This window comes from Electrona antarctica, assembly GCF_951216825.1.
Source record: "Electrona antarctica genome assembly, chromosome: 10".
NCBI classification, from domain to species: Eukaryota; Metazoa; Chordata; class Actinopteri; order Myctophiformes; family Myctophidae; genus Electrona; species Electrona antarctica.
In genome coordinates, this window is record NC_136791.1 from 3450612 (window position 1) to 3473808 (window position 23197).

Below are 23197 nucleotides of genomic sequence, written 5' to 3' on the forward strand. Positions count from 1 at the left end.
TCCCCGGCCAAAAACGTTGAGAACCCCTGCACTATAGGAGTACCATGATGCATTAAAGGGGCATTCCACTCATTTTCAACATTTTACTATGTCATTAATATACCTTAGAGCTGTTGTGTGGAAATAATCAAAAAGTCCCCCCATTCTGTGTTTCCTAGAACTAGAGGTCTGAAAAAAACCATTAACATGGTGAAACACATCTTGATGATGTCATCAAGATGTGTTTCACCATGTTAATGATTATTTTTTCATAATTACAGTTATATTACAGGTATATTAATGACATAGTAAAATGTTGAAAATGGGTGGTTTTCCCCTTTAAGTGCCTTATTTTCTGGGTGATTAGGTGGGGTGGGAGCGGCCAGCTTGGGAGAGCTTTCTGTTTTGTTTTGTAATGTATGCATGGATGTATTTGTTGTAACGTTTCTGTCTATTGTATTGCTCTGTATTTGCTGTATGTTGCTGGACCCCCTCGAAAACGAGATGAGACATCTCAAGGGGATATCCTTTCTCAATAAAGGTTCATATATATATATATATATATATATGGAAGTAATCGCACACACGCACACACACACACACACACACACACTATAGAAAGACAAAATAAGTAGGCCTATTTGTCAATTATTAGGTCTTATACTGACATCAAAAACATCCAAAAAATGTATTGCAAGAGAGTGAGGAGTACGTGGTACATCTCTGTATTTTGGAGAAACCAAAATGACAAAATAATGCCCTCAACCCACACGCACACAATCTTCTCTCTCATTATGTCTGCCACTTCAACCTCCTAGACAGTTTTATTACAGAGTCATCACATACAGAGTCATCACATTTGCCTCATAACAGCCCGCCGAAATTGTAAATATGGATGCTTTTTACTTTGCCCTCACACCATTAGCTGCACTTTCCTTTCATTTAGCGCATGGGGGGGGGCAGAGAGACGTTAACAAGAAGTGGAAAAAGCTGGCTTAAAACACACTCATCATAGCGCCTGTTGAGAAAATGTATCTACCAAAAATAAACAGAAATATTGGATATTCAGTATACACCTGAGTATTTGATGGGAATTGAGAGTGGAATGTGGGTAGTGTCAGTCAGTGTGTTTTTTATGAATGTCTTCCACAATGAAGAGTGCTCATACAGTATGGACTGGGCTGGACATTAAATTAAATATGACAAGACATCATTTGGGCCTAATTCTATAAAAAAGACAATAATATCAATGGCCACAATAATTTATACAATATTTATACAATAATATTTATACAATAATATACAATAATATAAATGTTTCTTTGTATGTAAATTATATAGAAATGACTTAAAATTAGAAGTTGTGAAACTGTCACTGTTGCTTTGTGCCTCCGTGCCTGTCGTCTGAATTGTCCCTCACTGCTTCCCATACCTACCCTGCATGTTAAGTGTCAGATTGATAATAAATACATTTACTGGCAGCAATGACTTAACTCATTTAGCATGCATTTAGTCTACCATTGTTGTTTTCATCAGCACTCAGATTCAACACACTGGACAACCCTGCTTGTGTGTATGTACGGTCAGTCGGTACGTGCACTCAGTTCAACTAGGGCACAGCACACTGCATTTTCACTCAGTTCAACTAGGGCGCAGTGCACTGCATTTTCACTCAGTTCAACTAGGGCGCTGCAGCGCACTGCATTTTCACTCAGTTCAACTAGGGCGCAGCGCACTGCATTTTCACTCAGTTCAACTAGGGCGCTGCAGCCCACTGCATTTTCACTCAGTTCAACTAGGGCGCAGCGCACTGCATTTTCACTCAGTTCAACTAGGGCGCAGCCCACTGCATTTTCACTCAGTTCAACTAGGGCGCTGCAGCCCACTGCATTTTCACTCAGTTCAACTAGGGCGCAGCGCACTGCATTTTCACTCAGTTCAACTAGGGCGCTGCAGCGCACTGCATTTTCACTCAGTTCAACTAGGGCGCAGCGCACTGCATTTTCACTCAGTTCAACTAGGGCGCAGCACACTGCATTTTCACTCAGTTCAACTAGGGTGCAGCGCACTGCATTTTCACTCAGTTCAACTAGGGCGCAGCACACTGCATTTTCACTCAGTTCAACTAGGGCGCTGCAGCCCACTGCATTTTCACTCAGTTCAACTAGGGCGCAGCGCACTGCATTTTCACTCAGTTCAACTAGGGCGCTGCAGCCCACTGCATTTTCACTCAGTTCAACTAGGGCGCAGCACACTGCATTTTCACTCAGTTCAACTAGGGCGCTGCAGCCCACTGCATTTTCACTCAGTTCAACTAGGGCGCAGCGCACTGCATTTTCACTCAGTTCAACTAGGGCGCAGCACACTGCATTTTCACTCAGTTCAACTAGGGCGCTGCAGCCCACTGCATTTTCACTCAGTTCAACTAGGGCGCAGCGCACTGCATTTTCACTCAGTTCAACTAGGGCGCAGCGCACTGCATTTTCACTCAGTTCAACTAGGGCGCAGCGCACTGCATTTTCACTCAGTTCAACTAGGGCGCAGCGCACTGCATTTTCCACCGACTGCACTGAATTTAGGAAGGACCGGCAGCGGTCACATAACATAATTTCATTGCATTTCCGAAGGAACATAAGTGTTCCTGTAAATCCTGAATTTTGTTTAATAACGTATACAGTAGTTCTGTATTTCTTATGTTTGTGTCTGTGGAAATCTGCCTACCGTACATGACACAGTTGCTTGTTTACCGGTTTGAATGTCTTAATTTCCCTGGGGTTACAGGTACCGTTGACTTTGTTTTGTTTTCCATGGCTCAATAATATCAATAACAATATCTTACTTGCGTGGTACATTTATTTACTATGGGGAAATATGTAACTGGTCGTTTTCCAGAGGCAACTGTATTAATTTGTGTACACATTTGATTCATACAAATCAAAAAGTGAAAGATGAAATCGTGCTTCTTAACAACTTGAAACGCAGCGTCCCAATTGGCACATCATAATAGGCAAACATTCTATTAGAATAAAGCTCACAACACGTTTCTTGTAGATCTGACATTAAATGTCAGATGTCTAGACTTCTTGAAAATAAATGCAGTAACGTAATGCAGATGTTTAACAATAACGTAAAATGAATCCATTTGGTTTCATTTTACACTCAAAATGGTAAATACAATTGTGCATTTATATAGCGCCTTTATCCAAGGCGCTTTACATAGATTGTGCATTACATTCACCCATTCATACACCGATTGCGGCGGAAGCCATGCAAGGTACCAACCAGCACATCGGGAGCAATTTGGGGTTCAGTGTCTTGCCCAAGGACACTTTGACATGTAGACAGGAGGAGCCGGGAATCGAACCGCTGACCCATGGATCATTGGACGACCTGCTCTACCTCCTGAGCCACAGCCGCCCAAGAGTTAAATATCTATTAGGGTTTATTTGGTTACCAACTCGCCATCATTTAGCTGGGGACCACCTCAAACCCCCTCAAGGACCTCGAACAGTGGTCCCCAGACCACTGGTTGAAGACCACTGCTCTACACCAAATATCTTACTAAGGCAAGATTTTTAGAAAATATGAGTTGTGCCTAAGCTGTGTCATATATAAAGTTACATGAAATGCAATCACACGCAAGAATGTCTTTAGTCTTGTTTACTTGCAATGTGTGTGTGTGTGTGTGTGTGTGTGTGTGTGTGTGTGTGGGGGGGGGGGGGGGGGGGTGGATGGATGGATGGTATGTAGGCGATTATTTGTGATTTCACAAAGTGAACCACTGTTATGCACGTCGTCACAGTTCCGACAGCTTTACAATGGGCGGGTAGGTGGAGCGTAACGAATCACTCACCGAGGGGAAATTAATAATGGGAAAAGAATAAAATTGTCAGATGAAGTTTGGGGAAGGAGTGAGATCTCTTGTCAGAGCCGAGCGCTCAAAAGCGGTCAAAAACGGTTGTCAATTTTCCAATTCCAAGACGAGCAGTCGACGGCAACAATAGCGATGGTGACAGTGACAGAAGCTGAGAGGAAACGAAGGGTTGTGCGGGAATATTACAGCAGTCGTGTCGAAATGACAAGACCGTGCTACACCTTTTTATCACAAGTTATCAACAATTTTGACACCCCCCCCCCCCCCCCCCCCCCCCTTCTTGCTAATGGATAATAGCTGTAGCCTGTGGCAGGGAGATTGCTCCCATGCTATGATGTGAGTTTGGAGGTTATTAAATTGTCACGGCGCTATACAGCAGACACTTGAACTGGCCGTCTGGTAGAATGACTCATTGTTTATCTGCGTGGCTTTGTTTGACATCCTTACGACAGACCGTATTAACACAGGCCAATTCCATCTCCTCTTTAACCCATTCTGACCTGAGATCAGATTCTAAAAATGTCTTCTACATCCTGACAGTTTTCTGAAAAAGCTATGTTTCTATGTCAGTCGTTCTTTGATTTTTTCAAAAATAGCAGCCACCGAGTGGCGCGCTACGAGCTTGTAGATCTGTTATTTTTCAATAGCTAAAGCATAACATAATGCTAACGCCAAAAGGGGTTCCCGCCTAAAATGGTTTAAAGTATTTCCTCTCGGTTATCTCATGGAAGTCTTTCAGGGATAGGTTACTAGTACTACTGGGACGTCTCTTGACAGGACTGTCAAGAGACGGCCATTGTTTTCCATTGTGTGATTCTCTGTCCCCCTCGGGGCGTTGCACAAAAAGCCATTTGAAACCACCCTGAAGAGTGACTTTACCACTGTGCAATACCAATAATTTACCACACAGCTGTTCACACCCCTTTGACTGCCGAAACTCTCACAAAGATGAAGATGTAACACTCTCTCTCTGTCGCTCACACGCACGCACGCGCACACACACACACACACACACACACACAACACAGAGTCTAAATATTATCCCGGAATAAAAACAAAATGTTTGCCGTGTTGCACGGCAACGTGAGTTACGTTGGTCTGCTAACAGAATACATCAGGGATGAAATATCAATCAAATTACCACCTAATAGTTCCCTTAATGTCTTTGTTCGTGTGCAGATGGCAAGCTCGGCTAGCCGTACGACAGGCACCCCTCGTATTAATTATCCTCCAAATAACAAGACCTGATTTATCATAGAATGGATGGTGCTGCTCAGGAATACTGTAATCATCTGTGATTAAAGTGTGTTCAGTCGGAGAGAATGGACAATAAAAAGCATGCCAGTTGAGTTCCCTTGCAGCCCCTCGCCATTCAATATCTCCACGGTATGTGTGTGTGTCTGTGCACGTGTGTGTTGTTGGCACATGTGACAGTGTGTGTGGGTGATGAGACGTTTGCACTCTGACACATTTGGAAAATTCTGTGCCAAGGCATGCATGCTCTAGCCATCTGGAATTTGGTGTAAAACCTAGCATGCATGAAGTTATTTATTTTGTCTTCACATTATGCCTGTTCAGCACACTATAGCTTATTAAGAAGCCTGAGGTAAAGAAAATAAAAGGTCATGAAAGTGGCACATTTGTGAGAAGAACTCAAAATGAGTTTATAGCACAGGCAGACTCTTCACATACTAGAGCATGACTGAAATAAGTGTCAGAGCTGAAATGTAAATATGAAATAAATGCTTAAACATGTAGCTAGGTGTAATGTTAGAGACCACAGAAGTGAACCTTTCAAGCCTGTTTTCTCAACTCGCTGTTTTCTGCAAGACATTACTCTATAAGCCATATCTCCAAAACTGGTGGGACAAACTGAACAACCAATGTGTCAATTTGAAGCTATATGATTCCCTGCTTTCATATGACATGAAAAAAACAAAAATTTAAAAAAATCCAATGGCAGTCCCTCAGTTAATTTTAGTCACATTTGTCAATCTGGAGTGTTAATGTAAAAAAACGTAAAATACTATTTCATATTTTGTCATACAATGGTGTCGACGACGCAGCAACATCGGGCATTCTACAAGCTCACGGCACACTGTGATGCCACGTGTCATGAGCCTAATTAAGCGATATTACATGAGAGGGTGTGGTTTAACGTGATTATGGCCACGACAGTGATGCGGTCAGGAACGAGACGTAGTCGAGTTCCGCAAGCATCACTGAAGTGGCGCGGCCACAGGGCGCAGTACCCCCCGTGGGCCACAGGGCGCAGTACCCCCCGCGGCCACAAGACGGCAAGTATTTCACAACGGGTAAGGGCTATAGTACTAATGATGACTTGTACTCACATTTGGCAGGCAGGTCGTAGCCGCAAGTGATCTTGGCCCGGCCGGTGTCGCAGCCGTTCAGTGAGTGGCACTCGTCATACAGACAGGACCCCGCTGCTTTGTGTATGCAGCCGTCAACTGGAACACAAGCACAAACACAGTACGGTACAGTGAGTCATACAGTATACTTATGGGGAAACATACAAGAATACACACAGCACGTCCAACCACAACCACCGCGGCATGACATGTGCTTTGTCACTCCAAAACAAACAAGCAAATGAACCATGAAAGCATCCGTGTCATTTTAGATTTTTAATGGGGCAACTGTGGCTCAGGAGGTAGAGCAGGTCGTCCAATGATCCATGGGTCGGCGGTTCGAATCCCGGCTCCTCCTGTCTACATGTCGAAGTGTCCTTGGGAAAGACACTGAACCCCAAATTGCTCCCAATGTGCTGGTTGGTACCTTGCATGGCTTCCGCTGCAATCGGTGTATGAATGTGTGTGTGAATGGGTGAATGTAATGCACAATCTATGTAAATCGCCTTGGATAAAGGTGCTATATAAATGCACCATTTACCATTTTAATTATTTATTAAAAAGGTATAAGGTCATTTTTATTAAGGTTTTCTGACCTCAATTGCACCCAAAAAACCTGAACTTTGAACATTCAGTGGATTGTCTGGGTCTTTCTGGATAATTAGGGCTGTGGACAGTGATGTCCACAGACCCTGCCCCCTCTCCTCCCTGCCCCTCCCCTCCTCCTCTATGCTTCAGTCCCCCGGGGGGCGTTTTTCCATTGCATCTGAAGAAGCTTTAGAACACAGAGAGAAAAACACCTGACATTGCATACTGGAGTGGATGTTTTTTTATGATTCAAAGTGAATAACTGAGAATGTACATAAAATAATCATACAAACAATTAAGACAACAAATGAAACAAAACTAGACAAGAAAAGAATAAATACATTATTACACTACGAAACCTTTACAGAAAAGATAATACAATACAGACAATACAATACAATACCATACAATAAAACCTACACTTTTGAAGGACCATGACAAAGACTTTAAATGTTGTTAAAAATAGTGTCATACCTTTAAAGTGTAAGACCTACTGAAGGCATATGTGGGTTTTAATGAGTTAAAGCTGCAATCTGGAACTTATAATGAATAAAGTTTTATTTGAACAAATCTGTAGGGTAGAGTATGTTAATTCAGTATAACTAACTACTAAATCCGCAGTGCAGGTTGGAAGTGGTCTCCCTACTATTCATGCAATAATGAGAAAATGAGTAAATTTACATTTCTCATGATTGAATCCCAACTTGGCCTAGTGGGAATTCTCTTGGTCTCTGATGTGGAAAAACTGGGGTTTGAATCAGGGATAAGTTATAAAAGTTACGTTTTATGTAACTAAAATGAAACAAAATTTAATGACTTGCTTAAAAGACCAAATGTATTTGATCTGTATTTTCATAAATTGATCCTCGCTATAATGCTCATTATTATGATGCCACATTGCTGTCAACTCCCTCTCTGTCCCAGAAGAGGGCTGTGGGCAGTTTGGAAACCTGACTACCAGTGACATCATCCTAGGCAGGTAGGTTTTGGAAATCCGAAACCAACTATTTTATGAATGCAAGAACAATGGCTTCTATTTCAGGATTCAAACTTTCCAGGAAGAGAAAGGATTTAGTTCCTAGCTTGGAAACCCCATCAATGATATCATTGCTATAGGCAGGTTTCTGAACTCTCCACGGCCCTCCAATGAGACACAGATAGGTAGACGGATATTGTGGCATCTCACAATGAGAATTAGTGAGGGAAAAATTGTATGAAGATAATGTTGAAATTGGGTGAAGTGCTCCTTTAACCCATTTTGACCTGAGATCAGATTCTAAAAATGTCTTCTACATCCTGACAGTTTTCTGAAAAAGCTATGTTTCTATGTCAGTCAGTCGATTTTTCAAAAATAGCAGACCTACAAGCTCATAGCGCGCCACTCGGTGGCGCGCTATGAGCTTGTAGATCTGCTATTTTTCAATAGCTAAAGCATAACATAATGCTAACACCAAAAGGGGTTCCCACCCAAAAAAAATTAATAGGGGCGGTCTAATTAATGTGGTCGCCAGTATATATGCCCTAAAAACAATGATTTGTTCTTTATGTCTTGGCTTGCTGTCGCTACTTTCTGCTGGTGCCCTTTGCGCTGGTAAATATCGACCTAAAGCGGCGAGAGAAATTAGCTGTTAGGATCTAATAACACACACACAGACCCATACCACCCCCCCCCCCCACACACACACACACACACACACACACAGTGTAAATACTCGTGTAATCCCACTGTGCGGTACATTTGACACCACCACCTCTCTGTCCCGTCCTGCGGTGCGGAAGAGTTGAGGGTCATTTACACGCCGTTTGATGACCAGCTCATCTTGCCAAGCCGACGTGTACGACGGAGCACAAACTATAGGATTCATGTATACTGTACTGTACGCCATCTGCTATGCTATGGGGTGAACCCGCTCCATTGTGGACCCGCGTTCAGATTCTGTCGCACTCTCCCCGTTGATGTGTGTGTGTCTGTGTGTCTGTGTGTCTGTGTGTGTGTGTGTGTGTGTGTGTGTGTGTGTGTGTGTGTGTCTGTGTGTCTGTGTGTGTGTGTGTGTGTCTGCCCTGGTTCTGCGGAGCCCCCCCCCCCCCACCTCAAGGTTTTAATTCTACCGGGTTAAGGCCATACGATAGACGTGATTGATGGCGCGTCGTACACGAGAAGGCAGAGAGATAGAAATCCACATTATCCCTCTCTGAAAGCCTGACACCCCTTCCGAGAGCCTGTTATCAATCACACCCCAAAACGTCATAAAATCCTCCTGGAGTTGTCCTGTAAAAAAAAAAAAAAAAAAAAAGGGATCCTCACTGGCCATTAGAGGATAACATGGAGCCATGTGGGAGTGGGGGGGAGGGAGGGAGGGAGGAGGGGGCTGTTGGACAAACAGACATGTCTTTTCTTTAGTGTCTCACTGGAAAGGCTTGCACTATACACAGTATGCAGACAATGGCTCTCTCTCTCTCTCTCTCTCTCTAACCGCTCTCTCTCTAACCGCTCTCTCCCGTATCCTGCCCGAGCCGAGCGAAGACAAGAGGATGGAAAGAAGAAGATAAAACAGACTGCAGAATCATGACCCATTATCCTGTAAGCGTTGAAGAGGGAATAAAACAACACGCCATTCATGAACAAAGGGAACAAAACAGGGACGAGCACTTTCCTCGTCTGTCTTCAGTGTTATTACTCAGACGGGGGGGAGGGGGGAGGGGGGAGGCGAGGAGGGAAACGGACAAAAGGATGAGTTGCGTGTGTCGTCGTGGTCGGTACAAAATGTACGGCGCGTTGTTGCCGCTGCTGACGGAAACACACGTTGTCGCTCCGCGGATGAAAGGGGGCTTTTTTTTTTTTTTGGACGAAGGATGGTCTCTCTCTCTCTCTCTCTCAGCCCCTCTCTCGCCCTCCCTCCATCTCTCAGGGATGAGTCAAAGACAACAGCTGTGTGGAAGATTTTTCTGCCTCTATTAATCATCTTTAATGGACTGAGGGACAGCTCGTTGACAGAGACGGATCCTGATGGCTTTTTGAAAAAGCAACACAAGACCAAAATGGGCATACGTACGTATGTATGTATGTGAGGGGATATTGCTCTGGTTGCAATGAAAGGCTACTTAAAACCCATTTAGACATGAGCTCGATTCTACGAAAGGTCTTCAAAATCGTGACAGTTTTCTGAAAAACCTATGTTTTCTATGACCTATGACCTACAAGTTCGTAGCTATGAGCTTGTAGATCTGCTATTTTTGAATAGCTAAAGTATAACATAATGCTTAAAACACCAAAAGGGGTTCCCGCCCAGAATTAGGGTTAGCTACATGTACAGACATATACGATTGGCTTTGGATTTAATCAAAAAACATAATCACACACAATTAGCCAAAGAAATTGCACTTGATGATGATGATACATGTTCCCACAATGTACCAAGAACAATTTGAATCATAAATGATTACAGGCATGAAACATTATTCTGAAAGGCAACAATGATATTTCCTCTCATGAATCATTGAAACGGCCCTTGATGTGTTTGAGTTGTGGGTGTGTGGAGTCGAGGATGGTGGGCGTCACAACCATAACATGCCCATATATGGAGAAGTGGGCATCACAATCTCATGCCCAATAACACCCATACAGTGGACGGTGTGACATCATCATCACAAGCTCACAGAAGTGACCAGATTCTGTGCAGAGGGGACACAGGGGACACACATCCCCAATATGGAGATCCCTTATGTCAACATTATAATGTCATAGTACTGGCATCACAGACCGGCCTAAAAGCGACACAGATACAACGGGTGTCCTGACAACGGGTGCAACTGGTATTGCATTCCCAACTTGCATCGTTGCATTTTAAGTATACTTGCCAGTATATGTGCTATGCTATTTTACTTATTTTTCTTTTAAATGTCATTATTGTTTGCCTATGAAAAGGCACCATCAAAAGTTTATGTCACATGTTTTGTTTTTTCCAGTGCAAGACCACATAATCCTGGATGGGAATTAAAGGTCTTGGGATTTAAAGAGCCTGTCGATTAGCCAGTTAAAATAAACATCCCACATCTATTTGGAAAAGGTGTTAATACATCATACTGTACTGTAGGTCAACCTATATTGTAGGACTAGGTCATCAGCTTCTTTAAGAACATGCCTACAGTACAACACACAGTACAACCCTGTGTTTGTTCAAGGATGTGTAACTCAGACAAAGGGGCACAAATGTAACTTGTAGTGTCTAAGTGTTTTGTTTACCTTAACACTACTGGTTGCTGACAGGAATGATAGCTTTAGACGTGCCCTTTCAAACCGATGTCCAGACGTTTCCAAAGTTCAAACAAATATGATGGAAAAAGTAGAGTCCACAAACGTACGTGGTTCTCAACACAGACACAGCATACAGAGCACATGTACCATCACTGTAGACTAGCACAGTCAAAAAGCTGCTGCTGCTTCTCCCAATCAGCAACACCTGCGCTTGATTGATACCTGGCCAGCCTATTGGCATTTATTGACCCAATTGACACAACTGAACAACATGAATCAATATGGCTCTTGCATAACCAAATGTGGTTACATTTGTACACCCTCAGTTTTAAACAACTGAGGGCGCATACGTGTCACCTTAACCAATATTTTAAACTTTATATGTTGAAAAATAGCAGATCTACAAGCTCATAGGCTTGTAGATCTGCTATTTTTTTGAAAAATAGTGAAACTACATGTGTGCAAATCTTTGAATATATCCCCCAGAGTTACTGTCGAAGTGTCCTTGAGCAAGACACTGAACCCCAAATTGCTCCCGATGTGCTAGTTGGTGCCTTGCATGGTTTCCGCTGCAATCGGTGTATGAATGTGTGTGTGAATGGGTGAATGTAATGCACAATCTATGTAAAGCGCCTTGGATAAAGGCGCTATATAAATGCACCATTTACCATTTACAGGTTTTTCAGAAAACTGTCATGATTTAGATTAGAAGACATTGGTATAGAATCGTGTCCTCAGGTCTTAAATGGGTGAATGTGCAGTGAACGGTGTGCAAAGTGAACCGTTGCGTTCTCTCCGGGGTCCAGTAAAGCTAGAAGGTTATGGAGAATTGAACGCATAGCTTGGGGTCCTTCGGTTTCCCCCCCTCTCTCTCCCCCACAGGAGCCCCCTACGCTCCCCTGACACTTCCCCTCTCTGTGCTCAACCCATCTCTGTCGGGGCACGGGCGAATCCGTTACCCACGAGCATTCTGGGAGTTCTTCTGGGAGCCCCCCGCTACTACAGCGAGCCATATGGGAACCTCTCTGGACTAGGAATGGAAGATTGCATCAAGCCGAAAAGGTCTCGGGTTCAAATCCCCCGTGGGCGGGCTTAATATCCCTCGGGAGGTACCGGTGTCTCATCTCAGTGGTCGGAGAAGATTGTGGGTGATGCTGGTATCCCATATTCCTGCACCTGTACTGTGTGTGTGTGTGTGTGTGTGTGTGTGTGTGTGTGTGTGTGTGTGTGTGTGTGTGTGTGTGTGTGTGTGTGTGTGTGTGTGTGTGTGTGTGTGCGTGTAATGCAGTGAGCACAAACCGTTGTCTCTCAAATGCCTGGTCATATTGCTGCACGGTTGGCAGTGGTGGAAAGTAACTAAGTACATTTACTTAAGTACTGTACAGTACAGTACAGTGAGGTATTTGTACATTTTGAACTTTACTTGAGTATTTCCAATTTCCAGTATTTTTACTTCTACTCCACTACATCCCAGCTCCAAATATTGTACTTTTACTCCACTACATTTATTTGAAAACTCATAGTTATACTAGTTACTTTGTAGAGCTTGATTATTATCACAAAACATACATTACCCACTTCAGCCCTATAGACATTTCAGGCAACTTGAAAATAGCAGATCTACAAGATCACAATGAGTCACAATGATCACAATGCGTCGCATCATAGATCTGCTATTTTCAAAATATTTGTATACATTTGAAAACTTGAAACGAGACATTCTGCATAATGAGTACTTTCTACTTTTGCTACTTTTTAGTACATTTTGATGCCAATTTTGTACTTTTACTCAAGTACATTTTGAATTCCGGACTTTTACTTGTAATGTAGTATTTCTACATTGCAGTATTGATACTTTTACTTAAGTAAAACAAAATATGAGTACACTGATGTGTACTCATACAGTACAGTCTTGATATTGGCCCCGCCCATGCCCGTAAAAGGGGAAGAAGAACAACAACATGCAGACCTGATCCAGCTGATTGCCACAATCTAACATCACTTCACTCACAAATGTAATTCACCTGCTTTATACAGACCTCTTCACGGAAGGGGCGGCGCCCAGTAAGATGCACGCTGGGTTGTGTGCGTGTGTGCGTGCGTGCGTGCGTGCGTGCGTGCGTGCGTGCGTGCGTGCGTGCGTGCGTGCGTGCGCCTGAGAGTGTGCAATGTGCACGACATGAAAAAAAAGCACGTTTTCTCATATTTTGACTGCAAATGTCACGGTCCATGTTTTTAACAGAAGATTATTTCCCAAAAAAAATCCATTGAATCCAGGGCTAAACGCGACGTGATACCGAATATGGTTTTCAACATCTATTATTGTAGGCGTCTATAAAAGCACATCTCAGCGTGCCTATAAGTGGAGATATGACCCAGAGGCACAATTCTGCCGTCAATTTATTTTCTCATTTAAGTGGGATTTCATCAGGATTCCCTGCTGATTCCGACAGAACGTATGTATGCTGGATCACAGTCAGAGGCAGCCTCTGATCCTCATTAACTAAGTATGGCATTTACATTCACCTCAGAGACACACACCTGTCTATTCACTCACTTTAGACAGAAACAGCAACCTAAACGCAGTGAGATATATTACAGTGAACAATGGTTTAATTTAAAAAATGGTTTTGTTTTGTTGCTTATTAATTCAACTAAGTTGATAAGCGGCTATGAGGAATTCTGTTGTTGCAATGGACTGGTACAAGATTAATTATGAAAATTATTAAAGCAAAACATTCTGGTTACATTCTGAGTGTTTTTTTATTTTCTTTTTTTTATCCCACGATTTTGCAACCCATGTTTTCACCCAGTGTCAATTATCTAATGTAATCCTGGGGCTCCTACACTAGCCTGGTTAATAAACCAGACCGAATCAGCCGTTGGCAAAAAAAAATTGCCTACCAGCGGATTACGGTCTGGCGAGGCTCAGTAGCACGCCTCTTTCCTACAACCGAGAACAGGTCGGACCAATCGGGACACGGTATGCAATATGGGCGGGCTTTGGTACAGTGACGTTCAATGCTTGAGACTTTTGACTGACAGTAGCTCTGACCAATTGCGTCAAAGAGAAAATGTTTGAACCCGCCCCCCGGGAAATGAAATCCAAGTGGAGCCAGCCCAGACTAATATACCGCGACAGTGTTGTGTGATATTAGTCTGGCTTGTTAGCCAGGCTACTCCTACACTCACTCTGCCAACCTGGGGAGAGCAACGGACTGACCTCATGTTTCCTTCTACGCATGTAGAGTCCAAGCCGCTTCTTTTCACCTGACAGGGGGGAGTTTCCCCGGTTGGACGTAGCGTGCGTGGAAGGAACACGTTATTCCAAACAGTTCCTTTCCCCTCCATCAGGCGCCCCGGCTGGCCAGGGGGAGGCAGTATGCTCAACAAGTGTTTTGATGAAGCTCATTTCCCATGTGTTTGCGCAGACTTTTACAACTATTTTATCTATTATACCAAATAGTTGGATTTTGTAGGATTCTAATGTAGAAAAAAAGAAAAGAAAAGAAAAAGGTCATTTGAAATTGGGCTCACCCTGATCTAGCACCAGAAAGACAGACTGTCTGAAAAGGTGACAGCTGTTCTGTTATCCTTCAAGGGCTGCCAATCTCCACCGATATTTCAAACACCTGTTAAGAGCTGTTAATGGAGGACACCCCGTTTAATGGGTCTAATATTGCAGGCTGCGGCATCTGCTGCTGTCCACCCCCATGCCTGGGCTTCCTCCTCGGCCCCTGTTGAAATATAACGTTAATACCTCATCTATCTCCCGTCGCTGCTCTGGACCGGGCCGATGTGGGACATGGCGGATATTCATCTTCTCAGGGTGTCTTCTTGCTCAGAGAACACCCCCCTGCCCCCCCCATCACCCCTCCCACCCCACCGCAGCAGCTCCACCAAGTCTACCTGCCTGCGCCACTAATGAAGATAACTTTGAGCCATAGCGGGACAGCATCCTTCTCAACTCATGCTGGGAGTGGGGAGGACAGAGAGAGCAAGAGCAAGAGAGAGAGAGAGAGAGAGAGAGAGAGAGATTGGATGGGAGGTGGGGGTGATTGAGAAAGAATATGGAGGAGGGGCAGAGATAAAGGAGAGAGAGAGAGGGAGAGAGTGTGTGTGTCTGTGTGTGTCTGTGTGTGTCTGTGCGTGCGTGCGTGCCTGCGTGCGTGCGTGCGTGCGTGCCTGCCTGCGTGCGTGCGTGCGTGCGTGCGTGCGTTCGTGCGTGCGTGCGTGCGTGCCTGCCTGCGTGCGTGCGTGCGTGCGCTTGTATTGTACATGTGTATGCGTGCACGAGAGACTAGAAGTAGTTTGAATGAGTTACTCAGCCGTAACCTTGGCTCTGCCATTGTTGCAGACACCTCCGCCTCACCGCCGTCCTCTCTCGCATGGGGCGGCGGCGGCGTTCCCACATGCATTAACCCATTTAGGCCTGACGTCGAAATTTAAAAAATGTCTTCTGAATCAAGGAATATTTCATGTCAAGGACCCCAAAAATTATATGTAATTGGCCTCCGACCCCCATCTGAAAATAAGTTGTTCCAGGGACCGCCCCAGAAGCAAATATTTGAGTTAAAAACGTTTGCTCTGAAAGAATATATATTCAAAGATTTGTGCCACATTTTCACGATTTTTCAAAAATAGCAGACCTACAAGCTCGTAGCGTGCCACTCGGTGGCGCGCTACGAGCTTGTAGATCTGCTATTTTTCAATAGCTAAAGCATATAACATAATGCCAACACCAAAATGGGTCCCCGCCCAAAATGGGTTAAGAAGGGACTCGCCTGGCAAAGCCCCCCGCTTTACTCTCCCTGGGCTTCATTCAGCACAGCCTACAGGCCCTGAGAAGAGCCCAGCGGGGGGGTGGGGGGGTGGGGGGGGAGGGACTTCAATCGCTCCCACAGACACAATGAATACCTGCTCTGCTCTCATTACAATACCCTGCTTTTCAGAAATAGTGTCAGCCGCAATTTTCTTCTCCTAATTATTTTCGGCTCCTCCGAGAGTTGGGTTCAGGACTAAGAGCCAAGGAAGGAGGCAAGGCAGGCAGCGTGGGCTGGGGGAGGGGGGGGAGGGAGGGGGGAGGGGGCTTTGGGTGAGGTGGGAGGGGGGGTGGAATGAGCTGGATTCTCCCTGGCGGGGTGCGGGAGAGTATCAGGACGTAATCTAAACAGAGAGGGGACCGAGCCAGGGGTGTCACACTCTCACATGGGTATCTGAAGGGGGGACAGACGAGCGTGGGCCTTTTATTTATTTATTTTGTTCTATTATTATTCCCGGCCAAAATTCCCAGGTAGGCATGCTTTAATAGGCAAAAATGGCACAGTCGCCGTTCAATCAATCTTAAATGGGCCAATAGGCTTTCATGTAGGGCGGTGGTTCCCACACTTTTTCGTGTCAAGGACCCCCAAATCAACATTTATTAGGCCACGGACCCCCCATTGGAAAACATATGCCAGTGACCCCGATAAGGGAGGATTTTTACGGCTCTAGCAGTGATTCCGAAACATATTAATTTCATGGACCCCCAGTTTAACACGCATTATGCCACGGATCCCCGATTTAATGGCATTTCTATCTCTGGTACCCCAATTTATATTGTAAAACCACTGTTAATTTAACTCTGAGAGTGTACAAATGGTTGGTTGGTTCCATTTGTACACTCTCTGATTTACAGACCCATAAGAGTCCATTTGGTTACAAATCATTTAGCTGGGTCCCCCCTGGATCTCCCTCAAGTACCCCTGGGGGTCCCCAGACCCCACTTTGGGAACCACTGATCCAAGTGGAAAAAACAAAACAAAACAAAACAAAATATTCGGGTGGTCAAAAGTGGGGGGGGGTGAAATCACCTCTCTGTGTGAGTGGGGGTGTCGTGATGTACTGCTCACAGTGAAGGGTGGTGGCGCACCTGGACCGAGGTACTGCTCACAGTGAAGGGTGGTGGCGCACCTGGGCCGAGCTACATGTGTCGGATGGCCGGATCAAACATTGAGGAACCGTTCTTTTTCCGGGAACCGGTTTATATCACACTGTCAGAGCTGGTATGTGCACTTTACGTCTGCTATATACAAGGACCACCATATAACTCTGAGAGTGTAGAAGAGGGTCCATTGGGTTCCATTTGTACACTAGTCTCACTATACACTTTTGTCAAATATAGGGAATCGTTACAGGGAAGATTTGTCATGTGTTTATGAGGTGACTTCATTAGAGCCCTTGGTGTGGTTGTTATGTGCAATGATGTCTTCCCTTTGTATTTAGGGTTTCTTCCTGGAAGCTGAAACCGTGACAGTCAAACATGCCAATGAGAAAAACATCATCATCAGAATATCATCCCCTCCCCTGCGGCTTCAGTTCAGGTGGATCACCACCCATCACCACCCACCAGGCAAACCAGGCATACTTAATGAACTGGTGGGCGTGTCCAAATAAAAACAACATTTGAACAAATACTGTACACTTTTTTTGAAAGAAATCTGCCTCCTTATATAATAGTATTAACCGATTATCATGTTTTAGGGTGGAACAAATCACGGCACTCATCTTTAAGAGGGAATCGTCAGGGGACCAAAATCGTTAAAAACCTCCCTAGTCAAGGCGGGCCAACTCTTTCCTTCCCCGACACCGCGGCATACAACCGAACGTAAATCAAGTTCAAGATGTCTCTAAGCAAAGGCAATTTGCAGCCAGTAGCTATGTGCCATTGATATCAGAATCCCTTGCTTAGCTACGGAGCAGATATCATTTTTGTCAGTCATTTAGTCATCATCTAGTCAGTTTGTGTACAAGTATACGTATAAGTAAGTCAGAGAGGCTTATTGTCGGTATCAGCCAGGGTGCGGGAGTCTATCCCCGTTTCAATGCGTTAGACCTCTGGGAGATGGAATGCTGAGGTGGAGCGCCACAACTACCATCAGCTCCCCAGTACTTACGCACGACATCGAGCCGTGCTACTCATACAATGAGTTTGCGGTGAACAGGATCGAACCCATGACCTTGCGGTCCAAAGGTATAGGTGCTCTACCGACTGAGCTAACCCGTTAAAGCACAAAGTCCCATTCCCACATTAATATTATTACTTTTTTGGGGGGTTGGTATCCATAGCAACAGCATATCGTTGGAAAAAATTATCTGTATTCCAGTGAATCCTTGGGATTGTGACATAAAAAAAAGGTTTTTGTAATTTTTTTTTTAGCTCAACGTTTTTTTTTGCTCAATTGCACCCAAAAAAACCTGAACTTTTAACATTCAGTAGATTTTCTGTGGTCTGGGGTTTTCTGACTCAAATAGGTGCTCTGATTAGCGGTCCAGGCACCATGGCTGGTAATCCAGCATGACAGTGTGTCCCGGGTTCGAGTCCCGACTCCAGATCCAGACGAAATTTACTGTGTGTCTCCCCCCCAGTGGCGTATCCAGGAATTACGTTTTGGGCAGGCAAGATATGGTAATTGTCGTCTCCCCGCGCACAATCGTAGCACTAAAGCTTTTCAAAGAGATATACCTGCCAGACGAGTAGGATACAAAGGCTGAAAGGCATGCATTTACATTCCAATGGGTGATTGAGGGTCGCGCTCTACCGCAACGGCCAATCAGCTGTCCATTTTAATAGTTCTCAGGTCTTGTTTTTGTCCTCTTTTTTCCTCATTGTATGGATTTTGGCCAGGCAGGCGCCTGCCCTCGCCTTATTGTAGATACGCCTCTGCTCCCCTAAAGGGCATTCATTTACAGGGGCAGGATAGACTTAAAAACGGTGGAAGAAAAGGAGATAGGAGGTTTCTCCGCCCCCTGCTCGCTCGGTGGGAGTCGGCTATGAAAAGGAGATAGGAGGTTTCTCCGCACGCTGCACGCTCGGTGGGAGTCGGCTATGTTCCAAGCCACCCCCCCCCCCCCCCCCCCCTATTCCGCCTCTGTGATTTACGACACCATTTCCAACTCAACTAATTTGACTGAAGGAGATAATGACATGGATTAGTTCCTAATCAAGTGCCAATCTGAGATGCTGAGCTGAACTAAATGTCAGATAGAAGCTGTTCCATCCATTACAGTTTGTCCCCAGTGATGTTGGATTATGGTGCCTAATCACAGCTATTTCAACAGCCAGTGTTCCACTGTAGCAAAGTTCTGACAAACAGGGATTATGAACGGAATTCTAACAATAATGCCTAGGTAAACAAGGGATTTTCGGGGCTATTAAGAGTGCCAGACACAGACATTCGCAAATGTGATCTCTCAAAGTGACACAAAATACCCCCAGACTTACAAGATTCTCAGCTTCCTTCTCAAGAGAGGTTGAATTACATTATCAATCAGGGGGTTTCCAGTGGAATTGCAGAAATCCTGAAGTTGTCTTTTCGGCGTTTATATATTATTTGATCTAAACTGCATTCAGGAGAATTGCTTTTTTTCCGAAGTCTCCTGAACTTGAACACATGTAGTATTTTGCGTTGAACAAATTTGTTTAGAAATCCATGTTGTACACCACATCTCCACTAGCTAAAGAGTGTGCCCCGAAAATAGCAGATCTACAAGCTGTGAGCTTGTAGATCTGCTATTTTTGTCCAAAAGTGCCCTCTTACGGGATTTCAGCCCCTGCCTCTCTGACACTCTCTTCAGTGTATTCATGCTGTGTGTGTGTGTGTGTGTGTGTGTGTGTGTGTGTGTGTGTGTGTGTGTGTGTGTGTGTGTGTGTGTGTGTGTGTGTGTGTGTGTGTGTGTGTGTGGGAAAAGAGAAGGGAACCAGCACACTCATATGCTCCAAAAGGTGTATTAATATTGACGACGTTTCGAGCCAATTAGGCTCTTCATCTGGTCAAACTGTGTGTGTGACACAAATCAGAGTTAATGAACTACGGTGAAGCACGTAGCGCTGAGGTTATTCAAAGTGGCCTCGTGACTGAAAACATTGACGGCTCGACTTTGAACTCTATACACAGATCTGAGTGGTGGACGTGAATGAGATCACTGGATGAGAACGAGCATGACACGTGAGCGCTGCATGCGGTCTCTGTATCGCTGCAGTGATTTATAAATGGAACGTGGTAAAGGGTGCATTTATATAGCGCCTTTATCCAAGGCGATTTACATAGATTGTGCATCAATTCACCCATTCACACACACATTCATACACCGATGGTGGCAGAAACCATGCAAGGCACTAGCCAGCACATCGGGAGCAATTTGGGGTTCAGTGTCTTGCTCAAGGACACTTCGACACTAAGGTTCGAACTAGCAATCTTGCAGTTACCGACCAGCCACTCTACCCCTGAGCCACCGCCGCCGCTGCCGTACTCATGCAGTTGCACAAACAAAATAGCCAATATACAAGCTCACGTCTCACGATTGTGACTCAGCGGAACACATTGTGAGCTTGTAGATCAGCTATTTGTGGTGTGCGATACCGTAGCACAACAAAGTATATCATCCAGGCGTTAAGGTGCCCTTGAGTAAAGCAGTAATCCCCCCTCTGAGTCGACGACTGCTCCAGTGGAGCTGCTGCTCAGTGGCCGGCGGGACAAGACTGCTTTATAGTAGGTGGCTCACAGGTGTGAAAATAAGTAATTGTACCCACTGATTTAAAGTGCTATCTATTTATCATGCCGAGTCGAGGAACACAACCAAGCCTTAGAGCTGCGGTGCCGCGTGGATATTATACAGTACAAGACATGTTGTTTACACGCAGACTCAAAACATTTATTCTCAAACATTCAAGAGGAACCGTGCGTAGATAAATTGAATCATTTTTGCCCCCTCCCTACTCCTTACAAGACATAATGGAGGACTTCCTAAAATAACGACGCTGTATGAACATAAATAGGCCCCCGTGTCACAGTGACGGGTGGAAGCAATAATAATAATAATAATGCATTAACACTGCTGAAAGACACATACTGTACTGTAGTGCTGTGCTTGGTGATGCCACACGGAGCAGTGAGAGACAAATGAGATGTTTTCTTTTCTACTTCTCCATGTTGTTTTTGCGGCGCGTTCCCAGGACTACAGAGGGTTGCCTTCAGACAGGCCGGGTTACAACAGCTCACGTGACCCTCCGGGGCCCCCGCCGCAGTAAGGACACCACACCGGGCGTCCTCAGACAGCTGAGGACGGACGGCCTCTCGGTGCCAGACCCCAGCCGTGCCGCAGCACGCTCCCGGGGACATAAAGCCGCCGCAGGCCCAGCAGGGCCCTAAACGCTGAAGCATGTTGTTTTAACCGCTCCGCCTTGTTGTTGTAACGCTCCCCGTCTGCGGGCGCGGAGTCACCCTAGTGACTAGTCCCAGACAGCACCGAGAACACTGTCTGTGGCGTCCAGTTGCCCGGAGGGGGGTTTGCTTTCTCTCTCTCAGCTGTAGATCTCTCTCTAGACTCTCTGGAGGAAGGTTCAAGGTTGGACTTTATTGTTACATCTTGTGTACAACATGGTACAAAGGACTAGGAGTAAAACTTACTTCTGTTTGGCTTCCTTACAGACAATGCAGCGGGGCATAGGTAGCATAATATTCAAAAACAACTAAAAACACAGCAAACAAATGGATAGAATAAAAGAATGGTAACATTATGTACACAACGTGCATGTTTCCCCTGCAAAGTTAGGTAAACTTTTTTTGTGAACAGCTTCACAGTAGGTTATGTTCCATATAGTACCTGTATACAACACAGTTTAGTTTAAGAAGGTGCAATTTGAGGTTCCATATAAACAATAAAAAACAGTGTTCAACTGTGTCTTGTTACCACTCCAAGTACAGCTACTCACAAGAACCAATAAGCACCAACTGAAAGACAAGCAGGGTTTACAATACATAGACAAATCAAGGCAATTAGCACTGAAACTAAACTCAGGTGTGGTGGTTAACACTTTGAGAGCCCACGCAAAACTGCCCAAAAATCACTTTCACCTAGAAAATCCATTCACATTTTTTATAATTCAGCTGACTGTGGAGACACATGCTTTTTACTTTGAAATGTTTTATAGTTTCTGAGTTATTTAATTTAAACGCCAAATGCATTCTCAATGGCGAAAACACAAACTTTGGCACCACGTATTAAAAAAAAAAATCATTGTGTTGATTTTTTTGATTAAAAAAATATATATATATATATATATATATATATATTTTTTTTAAGACGTCCACAGACGTCTTGGGCTCTGCACGTGCGGTAATACCCAAGACGTCCACAGACGTCTTGGGCACAAAATGTGTTAACATGGCTGTGGTAGGTGATAAAGGACGTGGGGAAAACAAAACACAAAATCAAGGCCAAAACATTGTGCAAAATAGCCACCAGAGGGTTACCACAACAAACCCAAACCATGACAGTTAAGTAAACAAATCGAGTACTTTCTAGTTTCTACACCACTACGCATTACGCAGGAACAAGTGTCGGAGGTCAGCTTGTATATCTTCATGTCGCTCCGCGCGTGCAGCTGGTGTGAACGTAGCATTATACCCACACTGTGTTCCCTATTATTTACGTTGCCAGAAACGAGACACCAAATGAAAGCCCAGTTTTGGAGATGCTATCACAGACAGGGGGGCATGTGGGCATCTTCTTTGGCGCGCCTTATAAAAGTAAACACCTGTGCTGCAGGAATCACCAGGGCAGTTTATGAGCTGTGGCGAGGCCGCCAGCTGACACATTCACTACTGAGCACTGCAGAACAGCTGATCACGCTGCTAGAGCCCATTCCTCAAGGTATGCTGGTTGAAAGTGAAAAATGGGTGTTTGTCTTGGTGTTATATTGCTTTGTTTGTTTTTCTCCCCCATTTATTTAGTCATGATAACAAGCCAAGTTCTTCTTTGTTGGGTGTTATTATTAAGAATTACGTTATTTGCATATAACGTCCAACAAAGCAGTATACTCCTCGACACTAGGAGGAGCATATATACCACTATCAATAGCATACATCACAACTTCAGTCCTGTTTTGTACATTGTTGTACGATGGTGTCACATGGAAAAGATAACCGATAACCTACAAACTCACAAGGCGTGTTCGAGTCCCGTTCATGACGACCTTTGCTGCATGTATCTCCCCTTCTCTCTCTTTCCTGTCATTCTTCACTTGTATATATCAACTAGAAAGGTCGCAATTTAAAAAAATTGCAAAGTGTGGTTGCCGCAGTGGCTTAC

At 44.5% G+C, this 23197-nt stretch overlaps 1 protein-coding gene across 1 annotated transcript in view; it reads right to left on the reverse strand.

Annotated features, from left to right (window-relative positions):
* Positions 1-3927: 3927 nt before the first annotated feature.
* LOC306931502 (ADP-ribose glycohydrolase MACROD2-like) overlaps positions 3928-23197 on the reverse strand; it is a gene marked incomplete at its 3' end in the record, with an annotated part of 342789 nt that continues 323519 nt past the window's right edge. The window contains exons 5-6 of the mRNA XM_079512903.1: positions 6205-6321; positions 3928-4004 (exon numbers count right to left, since the gene is read on the reverse strand). Coding sequence (XP_079369029.1) covers positions 3928-4004; positions 6205-6321 — 194 coding nt within the window. The remainder of the gene's footprint in view (positions 4005-6204; positions 6322-23197) is intronic.